The sequence below is a fragment of the Sphaerodactylus townsendi genome, linkage group LG03, assembly GCF_021028975.2.
Source record: "Sphaerodactylus townsendi isolate TG3544 linkage group LG03, MPM_Stown_v2.3, whole genome shotgun sequence".
Classification (NCBI taxonomy): domain Eukaryota; kingdom Metazoa; phylum Chordata; class Lepidosauria; order Squamata; family Sphaerodactylidae; genus Sphaerodactylus; species Sphaerodactylus townsendi.
The window spans coordinates 10723595-10745750 of NC_059427.1; the positions used below are offsets into that span (position 1 = coordinate 10723595).

A 22156-nucleotide genomic window follows, 5' to 3' on the forward strand; every position below is an offset into this window, starting at 1 on the left:
TAACCCACTCTCGGGAACTGGTGAGAACCTGCTGGATCCCACCTCTGAAGCCAGCTGTTACTTCTCGTCAAAAATTAAATAAAAAAAAAAGATGTTCCATGGATTTTGTTTTTCCTTTAGCTGAGATATTCAGCATTGTCAGTCTTGTGCTAAAATGGACCAGTAATCTGAATACGGGAGTTCTTTATTAAAATACAACTAGCCATGTAAGCTAATGTAACCCCCATGCTCAGGATGGGTTGACCCAGAAAGGGTTGGAGACCCAAAGCAGGAGGAGGCTGCAGAGCTCATGTAGTTTGGAGGAGACAAGGCTACCAGACTCGGACCTTGATTTGCATAAGCCCTTAACACCTTGTTAAGGGTTTTTTGTGGTTGTAATGGGTGAGAGTTCTCCTGGAAACCTTCATCATGTTGAATCCTGTTCATCAAGCCCTTGGAATCTTCAGGAGCCAACCCACTTGCAAAGAAGAATTGGACTTGACAGTATCAGTAGATTGTAAATATAAGGACTTGAAAATGCAACCTGAACAGGACCTTGAAGTGTGATATTCAATGTTGATGTTTGATGCTATCTGTTAAGAAAGTAAACCATTTTGTTTTTAAAATTTGTTGTTGCAAACTCATTCCAAGTTCTGCCCCACAGAACCCACAGATAGAGGTTACACTAACACCAGAAAAAGACTCCCTCGTGAACACCAATGGCCATGATAGGGTTAAAACAATGGAGGACATTTGTAATTCCTAGGGAGGAACCGGAAATGTGGGTCAAAATATAGCTGGTGACTTGCTTCCTGCTCAGGGCTTTATCCTCGCCTTCTGATAATGGCAAATATTGCCTCTAAGCGCAAGCTAGAGAGCTGAGATGTTCATTTAAGGGTTAAATCCACTGAGCTTGCGTCTAGAGAGGCAGCTAGAGAAAGGAGGCGCAGGTCTTGCAAAGGCTGATTGGAAACTGCACTGTGGATTTCTTTCTTTAGCTTTGGGAAGGGGGCAAGGCACGAACTGCACTAGCCCGGTTTTCCAATCTAGGGGGTTGGAGCAGTGCCTACCCTACAGGGAGAGGTGAGTGAAGCGGGGGGAGGTATCTTCAAGAAGGGAAGACAGTTGCAGAGAGCAATGAATAAAAATTGCAGGAAATGCATTCCTTGCATCAAAGCGGGGCAGCCTCTCTTTCAGAGTTGAAAGTTATTCATATATTTGCGGCAGGAGAAAGCTGACTCCGGAGTGGGCAGTTTCACACGCTCCAGGTTGTCCGAGTTTGAATCGGTTTATCTGTTTTTTTTCCCCTTTTAACAGCCGACTGGGACACTGCAATTGATTGCAGAACAGTCCACTCTTGCGGCGCTTTTTAAAGATTAACGACTTGATCAAAGCTTAAATCCTTGTGATTTCTCAGATGCCAGAAGCGGATTATCAACGAGAAGGGCGGGTGGGAGGGAGACACCTATGCATTAAAAGTCCAGGAAATGCAAGAGTACCGTTTTCAATGTTTTTGTTTTAAAAAAAAAAGCTCAAAAATATACAATTTCACGGACTGTTTGCAACAGCTGGGATTGCTGTTTTGGTAACACCTCCCCTCCCCAAGCTTTCTGTTGGGAATCCTGTCTATAAACATACTTGGTGAATATACACTCCAGTGCATCTATTGAAGTGGACTCTGACTCATTATTGTGTAGACTGGAATACGTTTTTGTTAGTCTTTAAGATCCTGCTGGACTTCTGATTCTGTCATCTTCATAGAATTGTTGCTAGAGACTTAATGGGGTGTTATTTACCAGTTGATGTTATTTACCACCGTTCTGCGTCAAGCTTTGCCTGCTCATTTCTGCACATCAAGCCTTGATTTGAGGGACAGGACGCTTTTCAGCAGGTTGTTTACCAGCCTACATACTCACTACCAAGAACAAAATTGTTGGCCCCTATTTTATTGGTGTGGTCATGAAAAGTGTTCTCAGGTCGCAGCATACTCTCAGTCAACCTGTAGGGTTTTCAAGGCAGGAGATGGGGGTTTGCCTTTGCCGGCCTCCCATAGGGCAACCCTGGACATCCTTAGTGGTCTTCCCTCCCAAGTACTCACTAGGGCAGTGGTGGCGAACCTATGGCACGGGTGCCAGAGGTGGCACTCAGAGCCCTCTCTGTGGGCACGCGCAAACAGAATGCCTGCCCCAACACATCTAGGCTGGCCTGGGCCGCTGGCTCGATTATTAGCACTAAACCTAATACCTAGTTTTGGGGAAGCAGTGTAGGTAACCCTGTTAAGCTCTGTTAAACCCCACTGATTTTCATGTGAAGAACTAAAGCACAATCCCTTAGCTGGGAGTAAGCTTGATAGCTGACAATGGGGCTTGCTTCTGAGTAAACCCTCCTAGGGTCGTGATTCACCCATTGGAAGAGTTGCACGGTTGCTTCAAAGCAAAACCACCGACTACCACCAAGCTTACTCCTGAGTAACGCACGCCTCGGAGCCAACCAGTTTTTCTAAACGAAAACCTCAGTATTCAGGTTAAATTGCCGTGTTGGCACTTTGCGATAAATAAGTGGGTTTTGGGTTGCAGTTTGAGCACTTGGTCTCGAAAAGGTTCGCCATCACTGCACTAGGGCGACCCTGCTTAATTTACGAGATTGAGCTAGTCTAGGCTATGCTAGTCAGGGCTTACTTTTCCAATAGGGCAAGGAAAAGTAGCAGCTCAACGCAGAGGTTTCTGCAAACTCCAAGGACCATGCAAGATGCAATAAAAAGTTCTTATTTGTAAATAGAAGACACCCCCTCCCTTGATGAGGAGTGAACAGGTGCTTCTAAAACCACGTACTGTATATTCCAGCCTGCCAGTTGAGTCCCCCCACCCCTTTAATCTTAGGCCTTGTCATTTGCCCTCCATAATTCAGGAACAGACATTGAGGGCAGTTGAGTGTCCATTAAAAATATGGGTTTGGAGGGGGAAATTGGCTGACTCACCCCTTTGAAATGTTATAGGACACTGGTGAAGATTCATATTAATTCCACATAAGAAGAACATAAGAACAAGCCAGCTGGATCAGACCAGAGTCCATCTAGTCCAGCATTCTGCTACTCGCAGTGGCCCACCAGGTGCCTTTGGGAGCTCACATGCAGGATGTGAAAGCAATGGCCTTCTGCACATGGACACATGTACTGCAGGACATTGAAGCATCTATCCTCAGAGTTCGACAATCGTAAGGTTGTTGATCCCAAACTTTTTAGTCCTTCAAAGGACTCCGCTTGGAGGGGTTATAATCCACAGTCTCCTGCTTAACAGGTGGCAGGGATTTCTGAGTTGCTGAAGGCTTGAAAAGTGACGAAAAGCTTATTGTCTTAGAAAGGTGGTAAGTCAAGAAGCGTTGCAATATTTGCAAATGCAGGGATGTGGGCTGCTTTGGCTGTGGCGGGCTGTTTCCTTCTTTGGCTGGTAGGTTTTCTTTTTTCTTTAGAGGTGAGGCCAGTCTCTTCCTGCTGGGGACCCCCTTTACCCATCTTCTGCTGTTTACAGGTGAACGGCCTTTTTGCAAGAGTTCCTGGAGCGGCTGTGTGCTTTATTCAAAGCAGAGTTCTTCAAAAGCCGAAAATCCATCCTTCCCCATGTGAACTGAGCAATGGAAACCTTGAGCTTGGAGGTGAACATGTCTGTAGAGGAGGGGGCGACAATGGCCACACGGCTGGAAAATGCCCCCAATTTCAAATTATGGGCAGAGTTAGAGGGAGCCAAGTCCCCACACAGTTTGCGTGTAGGGAGCATTGGAGAGTTGCAGACAGAGGCAGCTCCACATCAGATAAAATGTGAACGAGAGGAAGGGCTGCATGACCGGTGGGAGGCCCAGTGGCAGGAATTCCTGAAGACACTGCAAGCTCCTGACTCAGGATGGGGGAGCCCACATGTGGCCAATAAACCCGCACCTTTGGAGGATGCTAAGGCTTTCCTGGCCTCCTTTGAGCAAGTTGCATGGGTGTGCCAGTGGCCTCGTGACAAATGGGTGACCCTCCTACTGCCGGCCCTCAGTGGGGAAGCCAAGCAGGCCTTCAGCAACCTCAGTGCCCGAGACAGAGAGGACTATGGGAAGGTGAAGGCAGCCATCTTGCGAAGAGAGGCCATCACCAGAGAGAGGCGACGTCAGCACTTTAGGCAGTTCTGCTACCGGGAAGCGCAGGGGCCGAGAGCAGCTTATGGCCAGCTCCAGGAACTTTGCAATCTGTGGCTGAAAGTTGAAAGATACACCAAAGAAGAGATCTTGGAGCTGCTAGTTCTGGAACAGTTCTTGGCTGTCCTTCCCCAGGAAATGCAGAGCTGGGTCAGGGAATGCAACCCTGAGACGTGCATCCAGGCAGTCACCTTGGCAGAGGATTTCCTGGTAAGACAGGTGGACCCCACGAGACTGAAAGAGCAGGTGAGAGGGTTTGAAGATGCTATGTCAGGAGATTCTTTTCATGAGATTCAGGCAGCTTTTGCATCCTTGACTTTTTGTGTTGGTTGCATTGAGGGAAATCCACTGGTACCTGGTTGTCTGAAGGGATTAAATGAGCCAGAGCAGGGGTCTGCAACCTGCGGCTCTCAAGATGTTCATGAACTACAATTCCCACCAATTCCCACCATCAATTCCCACCAATTGGCCATGGTGGCAGGGTCTGATGGGAATTGTAGTCCATGAACATCTGGAAAGCCGCAGGTTGCAGACCCCTGGGCCAGAGGCTCAATTTGCCCTGGAGCAGCAGTGGCGTAGGAGGTTAAGAGCTCGTGTATCTAATCTGGAGGAACCGGGTTTGATTCCCAGCTCTGCCGCCTGAGCTGTGGAGGCTTATCTGGGGAATTCAGATTAGCCTGCACACTCCCACACATGCCAGCTGGGTGACCTTGGGCTAGTCATAGCTTCCCGGAGCTCTCTCAGCCTCACCTACCTCACAGGGTGTTTGTTGTGAGGGGGGAAGGGCAAGGAGATTGTAAGCCCCTTTGAGTCTCCTGCAGGAGAGAAAGGGGGGATATAAATCCAAACTCTTCTTCTTCTTCTTCACCACTTTCAGCCATCTGGGGTTTCTTTCCCCATCCCCTTTATTTATTAACTTTATTTATATCCTGCCTTTCTCCCCAACAGAGATCCAAAGTGTCTTATATTGTTCTCCTTTCCTCCATTCTATCATCACAGCAGCCCTCTGAAGTAGATTAGGCCAAGAATGTGTGGCTGGTTCAAGTCACCCAGCAAGAGACAGCATGGTGTATTGGCTAAGAGTGATGGACTCTAATCTGGAGAACCGGGTTTGATTCCTCACTCCTCCACATGAGTGGTGGACTCTTATCTGGTAAACTGGATTTATTTCCCCATCCCTACACATGAAACCTGCTGGGTGTCCTTGGGCTAGTCACAGTTCTCAGAACTCTCTCAGCCCCACCAGTCTCACAAGTTGTCTGTTGTGGGGAGAGGATAGGAAAGGAGTTTGTAAGGTGCCTTGAGCCGCCTTACAGGAGAGAAAGGCGGCTAGGGCAGTGTAAGGTTTTGAACCTGGGTCTCTCAGGCCCTAGACTGACAGTCTAGCTGATTACACCATACTGGTTAAAATGGACTGGTGGGAGTTTGTGGGGTGTCTTATTGTAGTAATTTGTGGGTGTTCTTAGTCAAGGCTTAGCCTGCCTGGATGTATCCCTCTTGCTAACCAGGATTGAGCCTCGCTTTCATTTCAGATTCAGCCTCTTATGGGGATGGTAGCTGTGATTTCTTAAATTCTTGAATGGTTGGGTGTGGCAATGGCCACACACATGGAGACTTCCAAAGTTCTTGGAGGATGGGTCTGTCTACTTGCTTCCAGCCATGAGGACTAAAGGGAACTTCCATATCCAGAGGCAGTTAGCCTCTGAAATATCAGCATCAGGAGGCAGTGTGGGGGGAGTCCTCAGCCTCTATGCTCTATGTTGGCACTCCTGGTCATCTAATTGGTGAGAAACAGGTGCTTGACCAGGTGGGCCACTGGTTTGATTCCATGGGACTCTTCTCATGTCCCTGTGTTCTTCTTCCACATCCCAGGTTCCACCCTCTGCCACCTGGGCTCATCATCTCTGCAGCGATGCCAAGCAGGAGCAAGTAGAAGAGGCAACACCACTGGGTAAGGACTCATTGATGCGGCTGGCCTCCACCCGGGCCAGGGCCTTTACAGCTCTGGCCCCTGCCTGGTGGAACGCTCTCCCTCCAGCTGTCCGGGCCCTGCGGGATCTTAATGAGTTCCGCAGGGCCTGTAAGACCGAGCCGTTCCGCCGGGCCTTTGGAGGATCCGGCCGCTGATGGTGCCCCCTCCTTCTTTTCCTGGCCCTTTACACCTGGGCCTCTGTCATCTATTGGGACCTGCCGCCCCTCCCTCTTGGGAGAGGATTTTGAAAATGGGGTTGTCGGACGCCACTTATACCTATATTTATTATATTTACTATATTTAGTCTTTTATGTTTTACCGCTGCTTTAAAGGTTTTAGTTATTTTATGACTGTATCATGTCTATATGTTGTACACCGCCCGAAGCCCCTCGGGGATAGGGCGGTATCCCCCTCGGGGATAGGGCGGTATAAAAATCTAAAGAATGAATGAATGAATGAATGAATGAATAAATAAATAAATAAATAAATAAATAGATAGGTATCCAAATCACTGAGTAAAGCAAATTACCTATCATGCTGTAAAGTGAAGGTTGATTAGCTAATGGTTGCTAATGAGGAGTTTGGATTTATGCCCTGCTATTCTCTCTGGGAAGGAGTTTCAAAGCAGCTTATACATTCATTCTCTTCCTCTCCGCTCAACAGACACTTTGTGAGGTTATTTTATTTATTTTTATTTTATTTATTATTTAGATTTGTAGACCGCCTCATCCCCAAGGGGCTCTGGGCGGTGCACAACAGTGTCAATGAATAAACAAGGTATAACAAAGATCACAATAGTGACCACATTCACTAAGATCCATTAAAATCCATTAAAACAGCGGTCAAAGCAATAATAACAGGCGTCCCATAACCCAGTTCATGAAAAACCTCCCCAAAAAGAGGGAACGGCCGGACTCCTCCCTCAAAGTTGTAAAGATAAGGGTTAGTGAGGCTGAGAGAGTCCAGAGAGACCTGTGACTAGTCCAAGGTCACCCAGCAGGAATGTAGGAGTGTGGAAGCAAATCTGGTTCACTAGATAAGATTCCACTGCTCATGTGGAGAAGTGGGGAATCAAACCTGGTTCTCCAGATTCGAGTCCACCACTCTTAACCCCTTCATCCCTTTATATGAATCTGAATGCAGGACTGATCTGATCCAGCAGGGCTTTTCTTATGTTCCTACGTGTAACTTCTTTGTTTATTCCTGCAGGAGATGAACAGACCTCTGATGATAAATGTCAGCAGGACAATTCAGAACAGGTGGAATTGAGACTTGCATGGCTAGGAGGAAACCAGATTTCTCCGTATTACAATGGGAGTGAATTAGAGAGTGAAAAGGACGGTCTGGTGGATAAAGCCCTTTCCACTGTAGAAGATACATGTGATCACGCAGGAATCAAAACAAGCCAAAATATCCACCTCTCCGGAAGAAGTTTCAGATGGAGCTCAGATCTCCGAGTGCACGAGTGTACCCGATCAGATGGAGCATATAAGTTCACCAAGTGTGGGAAAGATTTTTATCAGAAAGGAGCCCTTAAGAGAAACGAGAGAACTCACCCAGGAGAGAAACCATTCAAGTGCTCGTTGTGTCCGAAGGGTTTCTCTAATGGCTCTAGCCTAATGGTGCATGAGCGAATCCACAAAGGGAAGAAGCCGTACAAGTGTTCAGCATGCGAAAAGAGCTTTGGCCGCAAGGGCACACTCATCATACATGAAAATCTCCATGCTGCAGGGAAACTGTACAAGTGCTTTGGTTGTCCCAAAAATTTTGCCAGCTGCTCCAATCTCGTTGCCCATGAGCGAATTCACCGAGGAGAGAAACCCTACAAATGTTTGAAGTGTGGGAAGGGTTTCAGTCAGAAAGGTACCCTTACAGCACATGAAAGAATCCACTTTGGGGAGGAACCTTTCAAATGTCTGGAATGTGGGAAGAACTTCTGCAGAGCCACGAAACTGAGAGACCACCAGAGAATCCACACCGGAGAGAAACCATATCAGTGTTCCACGTGTCAGAAAAGTTTCACGGACGGCTCCAACCTCAGTAGACACGAGAGAGTTCACACGGGAGAGAAGCAGTTTGTGTGTTCTGAGTGTGGGAAAAGCTTCAATCAGAAGGGAAACCTACTGATACACGCCAGGATCCATACTGGAGAGAAGCCGTTTAAATGTGCGGTGTGTGGGAAGAGCTTTAGCCAGAAAGGAAACCTTGCAAAACATGAAAGAACTCATACTGGGAGAGAAATATTATAACTACTTGTGACGCTGAACTGGGCTTTATTTTCCAACTGGTCCTGCTGTTTCCTGACATGTCCCTGTGAACTGAGAGGGGTAGATTTTGTGCCGTACAGGAAAAGTTTCTTCCCTCCACCCCCTGTAAATAGAAAATAAGAAAATGAATATTAATCTTTTTTAAAAATACACACACACACACTCAAAGTGGGGTTCACCTGATGAAACTGCTGTGGGAAAAGAAAATACTTTTCATGCAACCCATGTTCAGAAACATGGATCTCTTTGCCATGAGATATAAAGGCAGCCAATTTCAATGCCTTTAAAATAGGGCTTCCAGTTCCCTGGTAACTCTAGGTGAGCAGTTTTACCACAGAGTGGTAATTCCTAGAGCAACTCTTCCAGGTACTCTATGGTAGGAATTCTTTGGTAGGAACTATGATAAGAGTTTCCTGTAAGCAGAAAAACTTTATTTTTCTTTTTTATCCCAGAATGCCACCTCTCCTAACCCTCCTGCCAATTGGCAGGTACTGGTAGGGTAATTTTGTCAACAGCTATTAATCGTGATAGCTAAGCAGAACCTCAGTGTACTGAATTGATCTATTTCAGAGAAAAAGAACAGAAAAACTTATTTAAATAACAGCCTTTTCTCCCTTCCAGCCACAAGGGCAACAACCCCTTTTCTCCCAACTCCATGTCTCTTCTCCTTCTGTCAAATTGTTCCCGAAAACCTGTGTTTTTCAAAGCCACTTGCTTTCTATTCCACTTTTTGGGGGTGATTAGGTTTTAGGAGCAGCTGTGGCGTAGTGGATAAGAGCAGTGGCTAAGAGCAGGTGCACTCTGATCTGGAGGAACCAGGTTTGATTTCCAGCTCTGCCGCTTGAGATGTAGAGGCTTATCTGGGGAATTCAGATTAGCCTGTGCACTCCCACACACGCCAGCTGGGTGACCTTGGGCTAGTCACAGCTCTACGGAGCTCTCTACTTACAGTTCAGGCTCAAAAACGGCCTGAGGAACTACAGTTCCCAGGAGACCTTGGAATTCACAAGGTATCATGGGAAGTATAGTTCCTCAGGCAGTTTTTAGCCTAAACTGTGAAGAGGCCGCTTTTTTCAGCCTGAAAAAGTACTAGAAAAAGAAAAGGAACTAAGGTAAATGTGGGATGGGGGGGGGGATGGGGGGACAGAAAAAACACATTGCACACCCCGCGCAGTTTGGCCCAGCTACGCCTCTGCCTTGGGCTAGTCACTGTTCTTCGGAGCTCTCTCAGCCCCACCCACTTCACAGGGTGTTTGTTGTGAGGGGCGGGAAGGGAAAGGAGTTTGTAAGCCCCTTTGAATGTCCTTACAGGAGAGAAAGATGGGGTATAAATCTAACTCTTCTTCAGGAACTGGCAGCTATAACATGATTGACAGTCCACATGGTCTATTCACACATACTGCAACATATAGTTTGGCCCTTACTTGGTAGCTTATATTAGCTTTTTCAATAATGCATGGTTAGCCTATCTGCCCTCCAAAGTAGCTCAGGCACTTGTATGTCATTTTCTCCTCACAGTTCTAGGAGGTTGGTAATGCTGAGAGAATGCAGCACATCCCAAGCCATTCAATATACTCCATGGTAAAAGTGTGGATTTGAATCCAGACCACCCCATACTAACCCTTACACCAGACTGGAGCTAATTCACAAAAATGGACTGCCCAAGTCAGGTATTGGGATTAAAATGGTTTCCAAACCGGCTTGTTTAGACAATTTAGTCAGATAAGCTGTTGAAGTTGAGCTGGTCTCTTGGAATAGAGAAATTGCTTAGGCAGTTGTCACAATTATCTGCAGGGTTTTTGATCAATAGTCCCTTTTGCCAGAGCTTAGGGAGCTCCTTGCTTTAGTGGGAACTTGCAGACGAGGCAGCAGGAAGACGGCAAATGGGTGGGAACTCTGAATGTCAATGAGATCCAGCGTAGTGTAGTAGTGAAAAGTAGTGGACTCTAATCTGGAGAACTGGGTTTTGATTCCCTACTCCTCCACATGAGCTGCAGACTATTATCTAGTGAACCAGATTTGTTTCCCCGCTCCTCCATACAAAGATTGGGCTAGTCTCAGTTCTTCAGAACTCTCTCAGTCCCACTCACTTCACAAGATGTCTGTTGTGGGGAAAGGAAGGGAAGGAGTTTGTAAGCTGCTTTGAGACTCCTTAGAGTTGAAAAAAGCAGGGTATAAATCAAAACCCTTCTTGATTAGTCTGATAAGAGTGTTGAAGGCTGGAATAATCCTATTCCTTCCAACACAAGGCCAAGTGAAAGGTCAGAGCTGTGCTGGCAGGGGATGATGGGGATTGTAGTCCATGAACATCTGGAATGCCATAGGTTCGCCACCATGGGTAGGGTTACCATTCTCCAGGTGGGGACTTTGAAGAGTGGAGCTTATGGCTTTGCCCAGGGTTAAGGAGCAGCAGTGGCGTAGGAGGTTAAGAGCTTGTGTATCTAATCTAAAGGAACCGGGTTTGATTCCCTGCTCTGCCACCTGAGCTGTGGAGGCTTATCTGGGGAATTCAGATTAGCCTGTGCACTCCCACACACGCCAGTTGGGTGACCTTGGGCTAGTCACAGCTTCTCGGAGCTCTCTCAGCCCCACCTACCTCACAGGGTGTTGTGAGGGGGGAAGGGCAAGGAGAATGTAAGCCCCTTTGAGTCTCCTGCAGGAGAGAAAGGGGGGGATATAAAGCCAAACTACTACTACTCTCCTCCTCCTCCTCTTTATGCCTAACTGAGGTCCCTTCCCTCCCCAAAACCCACACACTCCCATAGCTATATCCCCAAATCTTCGGGAATTTCCCCAACCTAGAGTTGGCAGTCCTAGCTGTAGGAGTCCCCTAACTGTAGGAGTCCCCTTTATTGAGCCTATTGCTGCTTTTGGAATTTTGAGGGAAATGGCATCCAGAGAAGGTGGGGTCTGTCACAAAGTGATTGCCAGATCTGAGAAGGCGGACTTGTCACAAAATGGCTGCCATGGGAGGCCAGTTACAAAATATTGGGAAGACTTCAGCCAGGTTTTCTTGTGATTGAGGCAGCTATTTTCCAAATGGGTGCTCCTTTTAGACACAAAGTTGATGTCTACTGCCCTTCTCCAATGATGCATGGGAAAGCCAAAGTTGGCCCCTTGTTTTGGGAAATAAACAAGAATATATGTTCGTTGACACCACGTTGGAGATTATATTTTTGCCCAGGGTTAAGGCAGAAAGCCTACTCAGTGAATATTTTTACACTTCATGTCATACAGTTGAACACAGGGCAACGAAAACCAGTCTTTTAAAATATTAATTCTGTTGAGACTGCTTCACAGTATCTTAAGTGCTTATAGGTCTGATCTTGATTTATGCTGTAACTTTGCAGGAGCACAGAGATCTACCAAGATTTATAGCCCATGCCATCCAGGTCTTGTCTAGTGGCTGCTAGAGAGGTAATAATTAGGAGAAGCCTGTGGCCCTTGTGTTGTGCATCTGACCCTTCCGGGGCATTGAGTTTCCTCAGAATTTCAGTATGACCCTTCCTTCCTGTTTTAGAGCAATGAAAATTTATATGGCTAATGAACCACCTATCAACATGCATTAAAACAACAGTGGATAATCAACAGAAGCATAAAAACAACAGCTTTTCTTATTGTCAACTTATGACTCCATAGGGTTTTTAAAGGCAAGAGATTTTCAGAGGTGGTTTGCCATTGCCTGCCTCTGCAGAGGAAAGGGGTGGGAAATCTTCCTGTTCTTCCTCGGATATGGGCAACATCCATAAAATCAACAAATCAAGAGGGCAGAAAACACCTATTCCAGCAAGGTCACAGACCCGCTTCCATCCAGAAAGCTCGAAAGCCGGGCAGAAAGAAAATTGCACTGCCCCACTGATTGTGATGATTGCCAGTAAGCCTAAATATGCATATTTGGTCCCCTTAATAGAGACTTAATGGATGGAAATAAGTAGCTGAAGCTTTCCATGGCTTGGAGGCAAATCATATATCTGGTAAACCTCCATTAAGGGGGCAGGGCCTTTTTTTTCATCAGACAGTTGGAAACCACCTCTGTTTCAGATACTGACTGGTATAGTGCCCCAGTATGTGGAGGTTTTACTTATATTTTTCATGAGCAATTGCTGACCAATCCAAAAGCTGAGCATTGACTTTCACTAAACTTCACAACTAGCTGAGGTACACTGCACCTGAACATGGAGGATTCTTTCAGTTACCATGACTCATACCCACTAACAGACAGACACATCTTTGTCAGGAAAATAAATTGTATTAAGCCAAGAGCTATCCTCTCAAAGCCAGCGGGGCATAGTGGTTAAGAGCAGTAGGATCTAATGTGGAGAACTGTGAAGAACTGAGTTCGAGTTCCTGTTGGGTGACTTTGGGCCAGTCAAAGCTCTCTCAGAACTTCCTCGGCCCACTCAGCAGCAGCCGATGGCAAAACTTGCTGGATTGTATTAAATTAATCGGTATTAAATTAATTTGTGCAATATCAATGCAATAAAATTGCAATATTAATGCAATTAATTTTGCAATATCAATGCAATTAATTTTGCAGTATTAATGCAATTAATTTTGCAATATTAATGCAATAAAATTCATCACCTTCGTCAATTTCGCCAACCATCAGAGACCATGGAAATATTCGCAAAAGCGCCCCGCCCCCAAGAGAGGAGGGATCCACATAAATGACGTCATTCCACAGCCACATTACCAAGACAGCCACCCCTCCCGCCTTGAAATGTTTAAGGACCGCCTAGGAACGGGCACTCTATGGCGTTAACTCTTGCAGCTCTCTCGTAGCCGTGATTAGAAAAACACGCCCAGAGAGCCTGGGAGGAAGAGAGGCAAGGGAAGGAGAACGGCTCAGAAACTTTCTTGCAATGCGATTGTTCGTTTCTTTGGACAATTAGATTGCAGCTTTAAAAAGGAGAAAACAGGGCGGAAGTCAGGTTCCTTTGCTATGTTCCCAACAGCAAGGCTTAGCTAACATTGTTTCGGAATTTGTTTTGTGCTTGCAGTTCTCATGGTGTGCCTTATCCGTCAATCGCTCCAGCTTTATTGGCATGAGCATTGGCCACCAATATTTTTGTGTTAAAATAGTTATCGATCTGGTAGTGATTTGAGAGGTTTTGGGGGGTTGGGGGGACACTCACAAAAGTTGCAAATAAGGTGGTGTGTATGAGCGAGGGAAAGAGGGCTTCCCCCACCTTTTAGAAAGAAATCAACCTTGTGTAGGTGTTTTGTGTGCTTCTGGGCATCATGGAGAACCTAGAGGCAATCATCCTGGTGATCCTGGCCACCCACAACCTGGTCCGCCTGCACTTGCACCGCAGCGGCGTTGCTGCCCGGGCCCGGAGAACCATGCACCGGGTCATGGCAAACCACATCTCCCTGCTGCACCAGCTCCTTCCAGATATGTGTCCCGACAATGAGACCAGGCTGATGGTGGAAGAGCTGAACGCCGGCCCGCATCGCTTCTGGTCCCGTCAGATCAGCCAGGACTGGTGGGAACGGGTGGTGCTGGAGACCTGGGACCCCAACCAGTGGCTCCAGAACTTCCGCATGACCAAAGACACCTTCTTGGAACTCTGCGAGAAGCTGCGGCCGGAGCTGCAGCGCCAGACCACCACCATGAGGGCCCCGCTCAGCGTGGAGAAGCGGGTGGGCATTGCCCTCTGGAAACTGGCCACCACCGAGTGCTACCGGTCTGTGGCCAACCACTTTGGGGTTGGGCGGTCCACCGTCGGGGAGGTCTTCATCGAGGTGTGCCTGGCCATCGAGAAGCTGCTTTTCAAGAAGGTGGTGTCTCTTGAAGACCCAAAAGAGGTAGTTGCTTTTGTGTCATGGTGGCCTTGAGTGTCGCGTATCGTTCGGTAATAATAATAATAGTAATGCATTTTTCACTTTATTTGGGACAGGGGTCCTCAGCGTGACCAGGGCTTCATGGTGCCCACAAGTGTTTTTGGAGAGTGGGTGGGACCAAATAGGATTTTTGTCAATCATGGCTTCTGACTGACCACTAGAGGTTAGATTGGCTTTAAGATTTTTTAAAATGTTGCTTAGGCTTCACCAGGATCTGTTCTGTGCTACTGAAGGTAAGCTGCAGCAGTCATATTGTGACTGTCTTAGCTTCTTGTAATCATTTTATGACTGTGCCCACCACACTGTGCCAGAATTGCAATGCCAGGGACTCCAATTTAGGAAATGAGTTCTGTGCTTTCTATCTGAGGGGCTCTACAAATAAAAATATCCACAAAGAGGGTATATCATTTGTGCAGGCTGGGAAGATAAAGGGCCTTGGAGCAAGTCAAGGAGACTGGCTGCAACTGTGGTGTTGCAAGCTAATTGCTGCAGGGGCCACTCAGTTTAGACCCAGCCAAAAGTAGGTGTCAACTCACACACTGCTTCTCCCAAGAGGAGGCTGTGAGACAACATCCATCATTGGCACAGCTGGCAAAGTCTGGATGGCTCCTAAGCACTGGCAGAGCTACTGGGACTTGGCTCTGCTTGCTCCTGGATGCCAGTGGCCCTTCAGTTCAGTGGGCTACCAGAAACTTTCCCTATAAGTGAAATGGCCAGGCTGCCCCAAATACAGCTTTTATTTTTTAAAAATCAATTTCCTTCTTTCCTTTTTAAGAATCCATAACATGGGTTTTAAAGAAATTGATAAAAATGAATAATGCCTTTACAAAGCACAAAATGACCAAGAGATATACTTCTTGGGGTGCTGTGTGGTTTCCGGGCTGTATGGCCATATTCTAGCAGCATTCTCTCCTGATGTTTCGCCTGCATCTGTGGCTGGCATCTTCAGAGGACCCAGCCACAGATGCCAGCCACAGATGCAGGCGAAACGTCAGGAGAGAATGTTGCTAGAACACGGCCATACAGCCCGGAAACCACACAGCACCCCAGTGATTCTGGCTGTGAAAGCCTTCGACAATACATTGAACATCTCTATGGGGAGAAATTGTTCCAAGACACACGGAGACTGGAAAAACTACAGCTCAGATATACTTCTTATTTTACTCCCCTTATACAGTGCTTTCTCCCCCAAGGCGGCTTCCTGGTATGTTGTTTTCTCCTTCATTTTATCCTCACAACAACCCTATATCTAGTCCCCTTGTGGGGGTTAAATATGGCCAAAATGTGAAAAGAATGAAGATGACGTTGTTAGGAAAATGAGGGGATATATGGGAATGTCTTAATTTCTCGATCTTTCCATTCTGAAGGTTATGGAGGGCTTTGCAGAAATGGGGTTTCCCAACTGTGTGGGCGTCGTGGACACAACCCACATCCCCCTCATCTGCACATTTCGAAAGGGCACCAGCGTCAGCCAGAAAGGGTTTTTCCCCATGTCGATGCAAGGGACTGTGGACCACAGGGGCCGTTTCATTGACATTGAACTCAGCTGGTGTGGCAAAGATAAGGACGCCTCCTTCTTCCAAACCTTGGGTCTCTGTGAGGCAATGGACCAAGGATCGTTCGTCCCCGGGAACCCTACGATGACCCTCAGTGATGTGGAGATTCCCCCGCTGATCTTGGGTGATGAGTCCTACCCTCTGAAGAAGTGGCTCATGACACCCTTCACTGGCAACCTCGACCCACGTAAGGAACGATTCAACTCCCACCTGAGCGACTGCAGGAAGATGGCCGGACACGCTTTCGGGCTGCTGAAAGGGCGGTGGCGATGCCTGGCTACCCGATTGGAGGTCGCGGAGGAGAACGTCATCCCCGTTGTGGTGGGCTCTGTTGTGCTTCACAACATATGTGAGAGTCGTGGGCATGCCTTGCTCGATGGGCCGTGGGTCCAGGACGGAGCGTGGGACCAAACTCCAGAGGGACACTTGAAATTCCCTACATCCACAGAGGACACAAGGAATGGGAACCAAGTGCGGGAGGTCCTGGCCAGCTACTTCATGAGCAATTTCTGATTTTGATAGGCCTTGATTGAAGCAAGGCCATTGTTTTAAATTTGTACTTCGGGTGAATTCAGACCCACTATTTACTCTTGTAAGGAAAGAGAAGACAGAGGAAGGTTGCGAGCTATGGTATGAAGCTAATTTTACCATTCTGAAACTCATTATATCTAAATGTGTCATCTTTTTATTTTGCCATTCTGGGTGGCTTGTGATCCTCCCCTGATTTCTTTGTGGTTGTCATGGTGATTCATACCTCAGGGCCTAGCTTCCAGGCAAGGGGCTTTTAAAGGGGCAGGATACAGCCTGGCTAGTTCCCCCTACCCCCAGTTGTCAACTCTAGCACTCATTGGATTCCTCTGTCTTTACAAAAGAGTGGCTGTTTGACAGAAGCTAAAGACAGGCGTTGAGGAGGAAAGCGCTTGCCAACCAGATATTTCCTAATTTTAAAAAATAAACCATTTGGAAACCATTCGACTCCATTGAACTTTTTTTTTTAAATTGAAATCAGCTTGGATGTAATTTGTGTTGGTGTTAAGGCTTCCAACCTCCAGGTGGGACCCAGAGATCTCCCAGAATTACAGCTGATCTCCAGATGACAGATATTTAGTTCCCCTGGACAAAATGAGGAAAGGAGATGGCTGAGGGGGGATATGATTGAAGTCTATAAAATTATGCATGGGGTAGAAAATGTTGACAGAGAGAACTTTTTCTCTCTTTCTCACAACACTAGAACCAGGGGGCATTCATTGAAAATGCTGGGGGGAAGAATTAGGACTAATAAAAGGAAACACTTCTTCACGCAACGTGTGATTGGTGTTTGGAATATGCTGCCACAGGAGGTGGTGATGGCCACTAACCTGGATAGCTTTAAAAGGGGCTTGGGCAGATTTATGGAGGAGAAGTCGATTTATGGCTACCAATCTTGATCCTCTTTGATCTGAGATTGCAAATGCCTTAACAGACCAGGTGCTCAGGAGCAGCAGCAGCAGGAGGCCATTGCTTTCACATCCTGCACGTGAGCTCCCAAAGACACCTGGTGGGCCACTGCGAGTAGCAGAGAGCTGGACTAGATGGACTCTGGTCTGATCCAGCTGGCTTGTTCTTATGTTCTTAAAATGGCTGGTTTTGGAGGCTAGACTCTATGGTATTATACCATGCTGAGGTCTCCTTCCTCCCCAGCTTCCACGTTTTCTCCCAATACACCTCTGGACTGACAGGGGCTCAAATGTTTACAGATGATTTCTGTCAATGCACGTGTGTGTGTGTGTGTTTTGTGCCATCAAGACAGCTGACTTGTGGCAAACCTTCAGGGTTTTTTAGGTAAGAGACGTTCGGAGGCGGCTTGCCATTGCCTGCCTCCCTGTTACAACCCGGGTACTCTTTGGAGTACTTACCAGGGCCCACCCTTCTGAGTTTCTGAGACCTGATAGCCTACATTTATCCAGGCCAGGTCTATATCTATAGAGAGAGAAGTGGGGGGAGTTGTAAAAACTAAAAATTCAACGTAGGGAAATGGATTTACTGTTCATGTGCTTTTCCAGACAGGGTATCCAATCCCACATCTCAGGTTGGGGAATCTGATGTCTGGAAAGGGAGGAGTATTACACATACAGAGTGGATGATATAATCTCTTCTGAGGGCAAGGATGTCCCCCTACCCTAAAAGCTCCAAAATGCTGGGATCTAGGCAGTGGTGGGATCCAAAAAGTTTAGTAACAGGTTCTCATGGTGGTGGGATTCAAACTGTGGTGTGTAATGGTGCGCCACACGATGGGAGGCTGGGCGGGGCATTCGTAATGGAGGCAGCGATGGCCAGGCATTCCAGTGAGGGCATTCCAGTGAGGGCTGTGCGCAAGGATGCAGCCATTGCATTGCACGGGTCCTTAGGCTGAGGAAGCAGATATGCACGCAGGCACAGGCTGCTCACATGCACGCCAGTGCATCTCCTGCCTAGACTGCTTCAGAGTTCCTGCTGCTAGCTACTGGCTTGCTGGAGAGAGAGGTATAGAACTAAAGCAGGCAAAAATCACATGGCAAAATCACCAATTAGTAACCCCCTCTTGGCACACACAAATAATTAGTAACCTACTCTTGGGAACCTGTGAGAACCTGCTGGATCCCACCTCTGGATCTAGGAGAACTCCAGGAACTGCAGGAAAAAGAGAGTCTGAAGTCAACCCCCAACACTGCTGGATCCCACACTGGAAGGGAGAAAATAAATGGGGACCGGAGGCTGCGAAATGCACGTAGTACTCATCCAAAGGGGTGGGGGTGGGGACAGTTGATTGTTTTCTGAAAGAAAAGCGAACTATTGATTGTTTTCTGAAAGTTATCAATTCCTTCAGGTAGCACTTTCAGAGGTAAATGACAGAGACTCAGTTTCTCCATAGAACAAAATACATTGGCCGATTACCCATGGCTGGCTCTGCCCTGCCCTTGCCCTGCTCTGGGCAAAAGTCACTCCAGAAGTGCTCTCACTTTCCACAGGGAAAGCGAGAAGCACAGGCGGGGCAAGAGGAAGCACGCTGGGACAAGAAATCTTCCCTCGATATGCTTGGAGTGCTGCAGGGAGGAAGTCTGTCTGGACAAGACTTTTTTGCCCTTTCATGTTTCTGTTCCCAGCATGCACTGGGGAGGAAGTGTGTCTGAACAAGATTTCTTGCCCTGACACACTCCACATGCCAGTGTGTGGCAGCCGCCCCATGGGTAATTGGCCATTGTGTTCAATATGGTTGGGTCTGAAACAGACCAAACTTACAGGCTACAGGTCCAAATATAACATGGTTCAATCCTGAGGGGTGTCTGGAAATATTGCTAGGCCCCCCGAATCTCTGAATTCTGGATACTGGGACCGGGCAACCCTAAACATTGTGAAAAGCTTCTATGGTTTCTCCAGAACACAGTAAAAAAAACCCTACTGATTAATGGCAGATCTTGTCAAACATGGTAGCTTCAAGGTAATATTTCCCTAACTGACTTATCTTCTCAGGAACCCAACTACATCCACCAAGGTGCCATATGCTCCCATGAACATTGTGTGTTGGTTTTTCTGTTGCGGATCCCCTTATTGGCTGTTAGAACTGAAAGAATCTTTAAAACACACTTAGGCCCCTTCCGCACACGCAAAATAATGCGTTTTCAAACCACTTTCACAACTGTTTGCAAGTGGATTTTGCTATTCCGCACAGCTTCAAAGAGCACTGAAAGCAGTTTGAAAGTGCATTAATCTGCATGTGCGGAATGAGCCTTAATTACTTCCCTAGGCTGCAGTTTCCATGGGACAATCTGTCACATCAGGCAATTTGTTTTCCAAGGAAGTCTGTTCCACGTTAGTATTATTCACGCCAAAGAACCTCTGCCTTCCATCAAAACATTTTTTGAAGAGAGACCAGTTTCTCAACTTACTCCATTTCTAAGAACCCCTTTGTGAAATCAATTCATATGACTTTCACTCTCCAATAATATATGAAATTCAGCCAAAAACCTGCAGGATTTTTTGTTGTGGAGGGTTTTTTTGGTAACTTGCTGGTTTGAGGTCAGACTTAGGGTTTTTGTAGTACATCCAGGCCCAGGGAAAACTATACTGCCTGCAAAGTTATTTCTAGAATGATTTTTAAGTGGGAGATGCCAGATCTCAACCGTGAAGATGAACAGTCGGTGTGCAGCGAGTCCTAAATTCAATCTAATTCTGTACTTCTAAAAGGGCTTCTGGTAAGCAAGTGTAACCCCCCGTGCTCAGATTGGGTTGACCCAGTAAGGGGTGGAGACTCAAAGCAGCAAGAGGCTGCAGAGCTCATGTATTTGGAGGGGACAAGGCTACCAGACTCAGACCTTGATTTCTATAAGCCCTTAACACCTTGTTAATGTAACTGCAATATTGTTGGGAACTACTGGGAAGGTAGTTGTTTGTTTTTGCTATGTTGTAAATGTTGGAGTTTATTGTTTCAGGGTTTTTTGTGGTTGTAATGGGTGAGAGTTCTCCTGGAAACCTTCATCATGTTGAATCCTGTTCATCGAGCCCTTGGAGTCTTCAGGAGCCAACCCTCTTGCAAAGAAGAATTGGACTTGGCAGTATCAGTAGACTGTAAATATAAGGACTTGAAAATGCAACCTGAACAGGACCTTGAAGTGCAATGTTAAATGTTGATGTTATCTGTTAAGAAAGTAAACCATTTTGTTTTTAAAATTTGTTGTTGCAAACTCATTCCAAGCTCTGCCCCACAGAACCCACAGATAGAGGTTACACAAGCCCAGGAAAGGACCCTTCCCTGAAACTGTAAAGAGCTGCTGCCAGTCACATGTGCTGATATCAGTTTATTTATTTCATTTATACCTCACCTTTCTCCCCAAGGGGAATTAAAAAGAGAATAGTCAGCATTCTGTTTCCAACAGTGGCCACTCAAACACTACAGAGAAGGCCCGAGGCCTAGGCAGTTCTGCTCCCCAGCCATTAACGACCAGAGGCAATCTTGCCTCTGACCTGATTTGGGTGAAATGGTTAGCTGCTGTCTATCATTAATTTATCTGTCCTGGAAGAAATTTAAAGCTAGGACACCACCATGTTTCCCCATCGAGCCTATGATCAGGACAAAAGATATTACTTCCATGATGTTTCATAATTTTATTGTGTTTTGTTTTGTAGGCCTCCTTGGGCAGGTTGCCTGGAGAGGCAGCGTAAATTTTTTTCCAAATAAATAAGCTTCCCTGGGGTGCTGTGTGGTTTCCGGGCTGTATGGCCGTGTTCTAGCAGCATTCTCTCCTGACCTTTCGCCTGCATCTGTGGCTGGCATCTTCAGAGGATCTGATAGTAGGAATGGAAAGCAAGTGGAGTATATATACTGTGAGGTCAAAAGGTGAGGCCCTCTGAATAGAGTAGCCTGGTATGTGAGTCACAAAGAAGTCTGTAGCCTGGGAGTAACCATGAAGATAGCAAGGTCAATAGGTGAATGCATCTGAATAGAAGTATCCTGGTCTTTGTTTCCTTTGATGGCTATTGTCTATAGTTGTCCTGTGTTTGTGTGGAGCTGATTAGTCACTGTCTTGATTCTAGAGTTTTTCAACACTGGCAGCCAAATTCTGTTCATTTTCATGGTTTCTTCCTTCCTGTTGAAGTTGTCCATGTGCTTGTGGATTTCAATGGCTTCTCTGTGTAGTCTGACGTAGTGGTTGTCAGAGTGGTCCAGAATTTCTGTGTTTTCAAATAATATTCTGTGTCCAGGTTGGTTTATCAAGTGTTCTTTTGACCTCACAGTATATATACTTCACTTGCTTTCCATTCCTAATATCAGATCCTCTGAAGATGCCAGCCACAGATGCAGGCGAAACGTCAGGAGAAAATGTTGATAGAACACGGCCATACAGCCCGGAAACCACACAGCACCCCAGTGATTCCGGCCGTGAAAGCCTTTGACAATACAAATAAGCTTCCCCATTGTATACTCACAACAACATAGTATTCAGATATACTGCCTCAACAAATGAAGGTTCTTTTTAGTCCTTTTTAAAAACCAACTAAGCTAGGTTCAGAAAACGTAATATGGACCACAAACACACACCTCAACTGGATTTTAATCAAACATGACTGAAGTGATAAAGAAAACCGAACACATAAATCCCAACAATCAACAATCAATGCAAGGTATCCTTTTGAATTTAGATGTACAGTCTGATAACAAAAGTAGAGTTCCTTTTTAAATTACTAGGCCGTTTTTTAGAAAGAAAAGACAACTCAACTGCTGCTGGTTCACATTTACCCAGAAAGAAGGATCCTGGTGAAGATACCTCATTTTCAGCACCCCGAGGGTAAGCTTAGAAATCTCTTCAAAGACTGCTCCTCCCAGCCCCAGTTAAACATCCAGCTCAATT

At 46.5% G+C, this 22156-nt stretch overlaps 2 protein-coding genes across 3 annotated transcripts; both read left to right on the plus strand.

The window, feature by feature from the left end:
• The first annotated feature begins 846 nt into the window (after positions 1-846).
• On the plus strand, positions 847-9207 carry LOC125428663 (zinc finger protein 397-like). 2 transcript variants are annotated; one of them, XM_048489156.1, is made up of 5 exons: positions 847-1062; positions 1297-1429; positions 3507-4398; positions 6025-6103; positions 7334-9207. In XM_048489156.1, exons 3-5 carry the CDS (start codon positions 3610-3612, stop codon positions 8371-8373), a joined length of 1908 nt encoding a protein of 635 aa, XP_048345113.1. In that variant the 5' UTR covers positions 847-1062; positions 1297-1429; positions 3507-3609; the 3' UTR covers positions 8374-9207. The 2 variants fall into 2 exon arrangements, with proteins under 2 accessions (XP_048345113.1, XP_048345111.1); XM_048489154.1 differs by lacking the exon at positions 1297-1429.
• Positions 9208-13139: 3932 nt separating this feature from the next.
• On the plus strand, positions 13140-16761 carry LOC125428778 (protein ANTAGONIST OF LIKE HETEROCHROMATIN PROTEIN 1-like). The gene is made up of 2 exons (XM_048489415.1): positions 13140-14199; positions 15603-16761. Exons 1-2 carry the CDS (start codon positions 13633-13635, stop codon positions 16302-16304), a joined length of 1269 nt encoding a protein of 422 aa, XP_048345372.1. The 5' UTR covers positions 13140-13632; the 3' UTR covers positions 16305-16761.
• The last annotated feature ends 5395 nt before the right edge of the window (positions 16762-22156 follow it).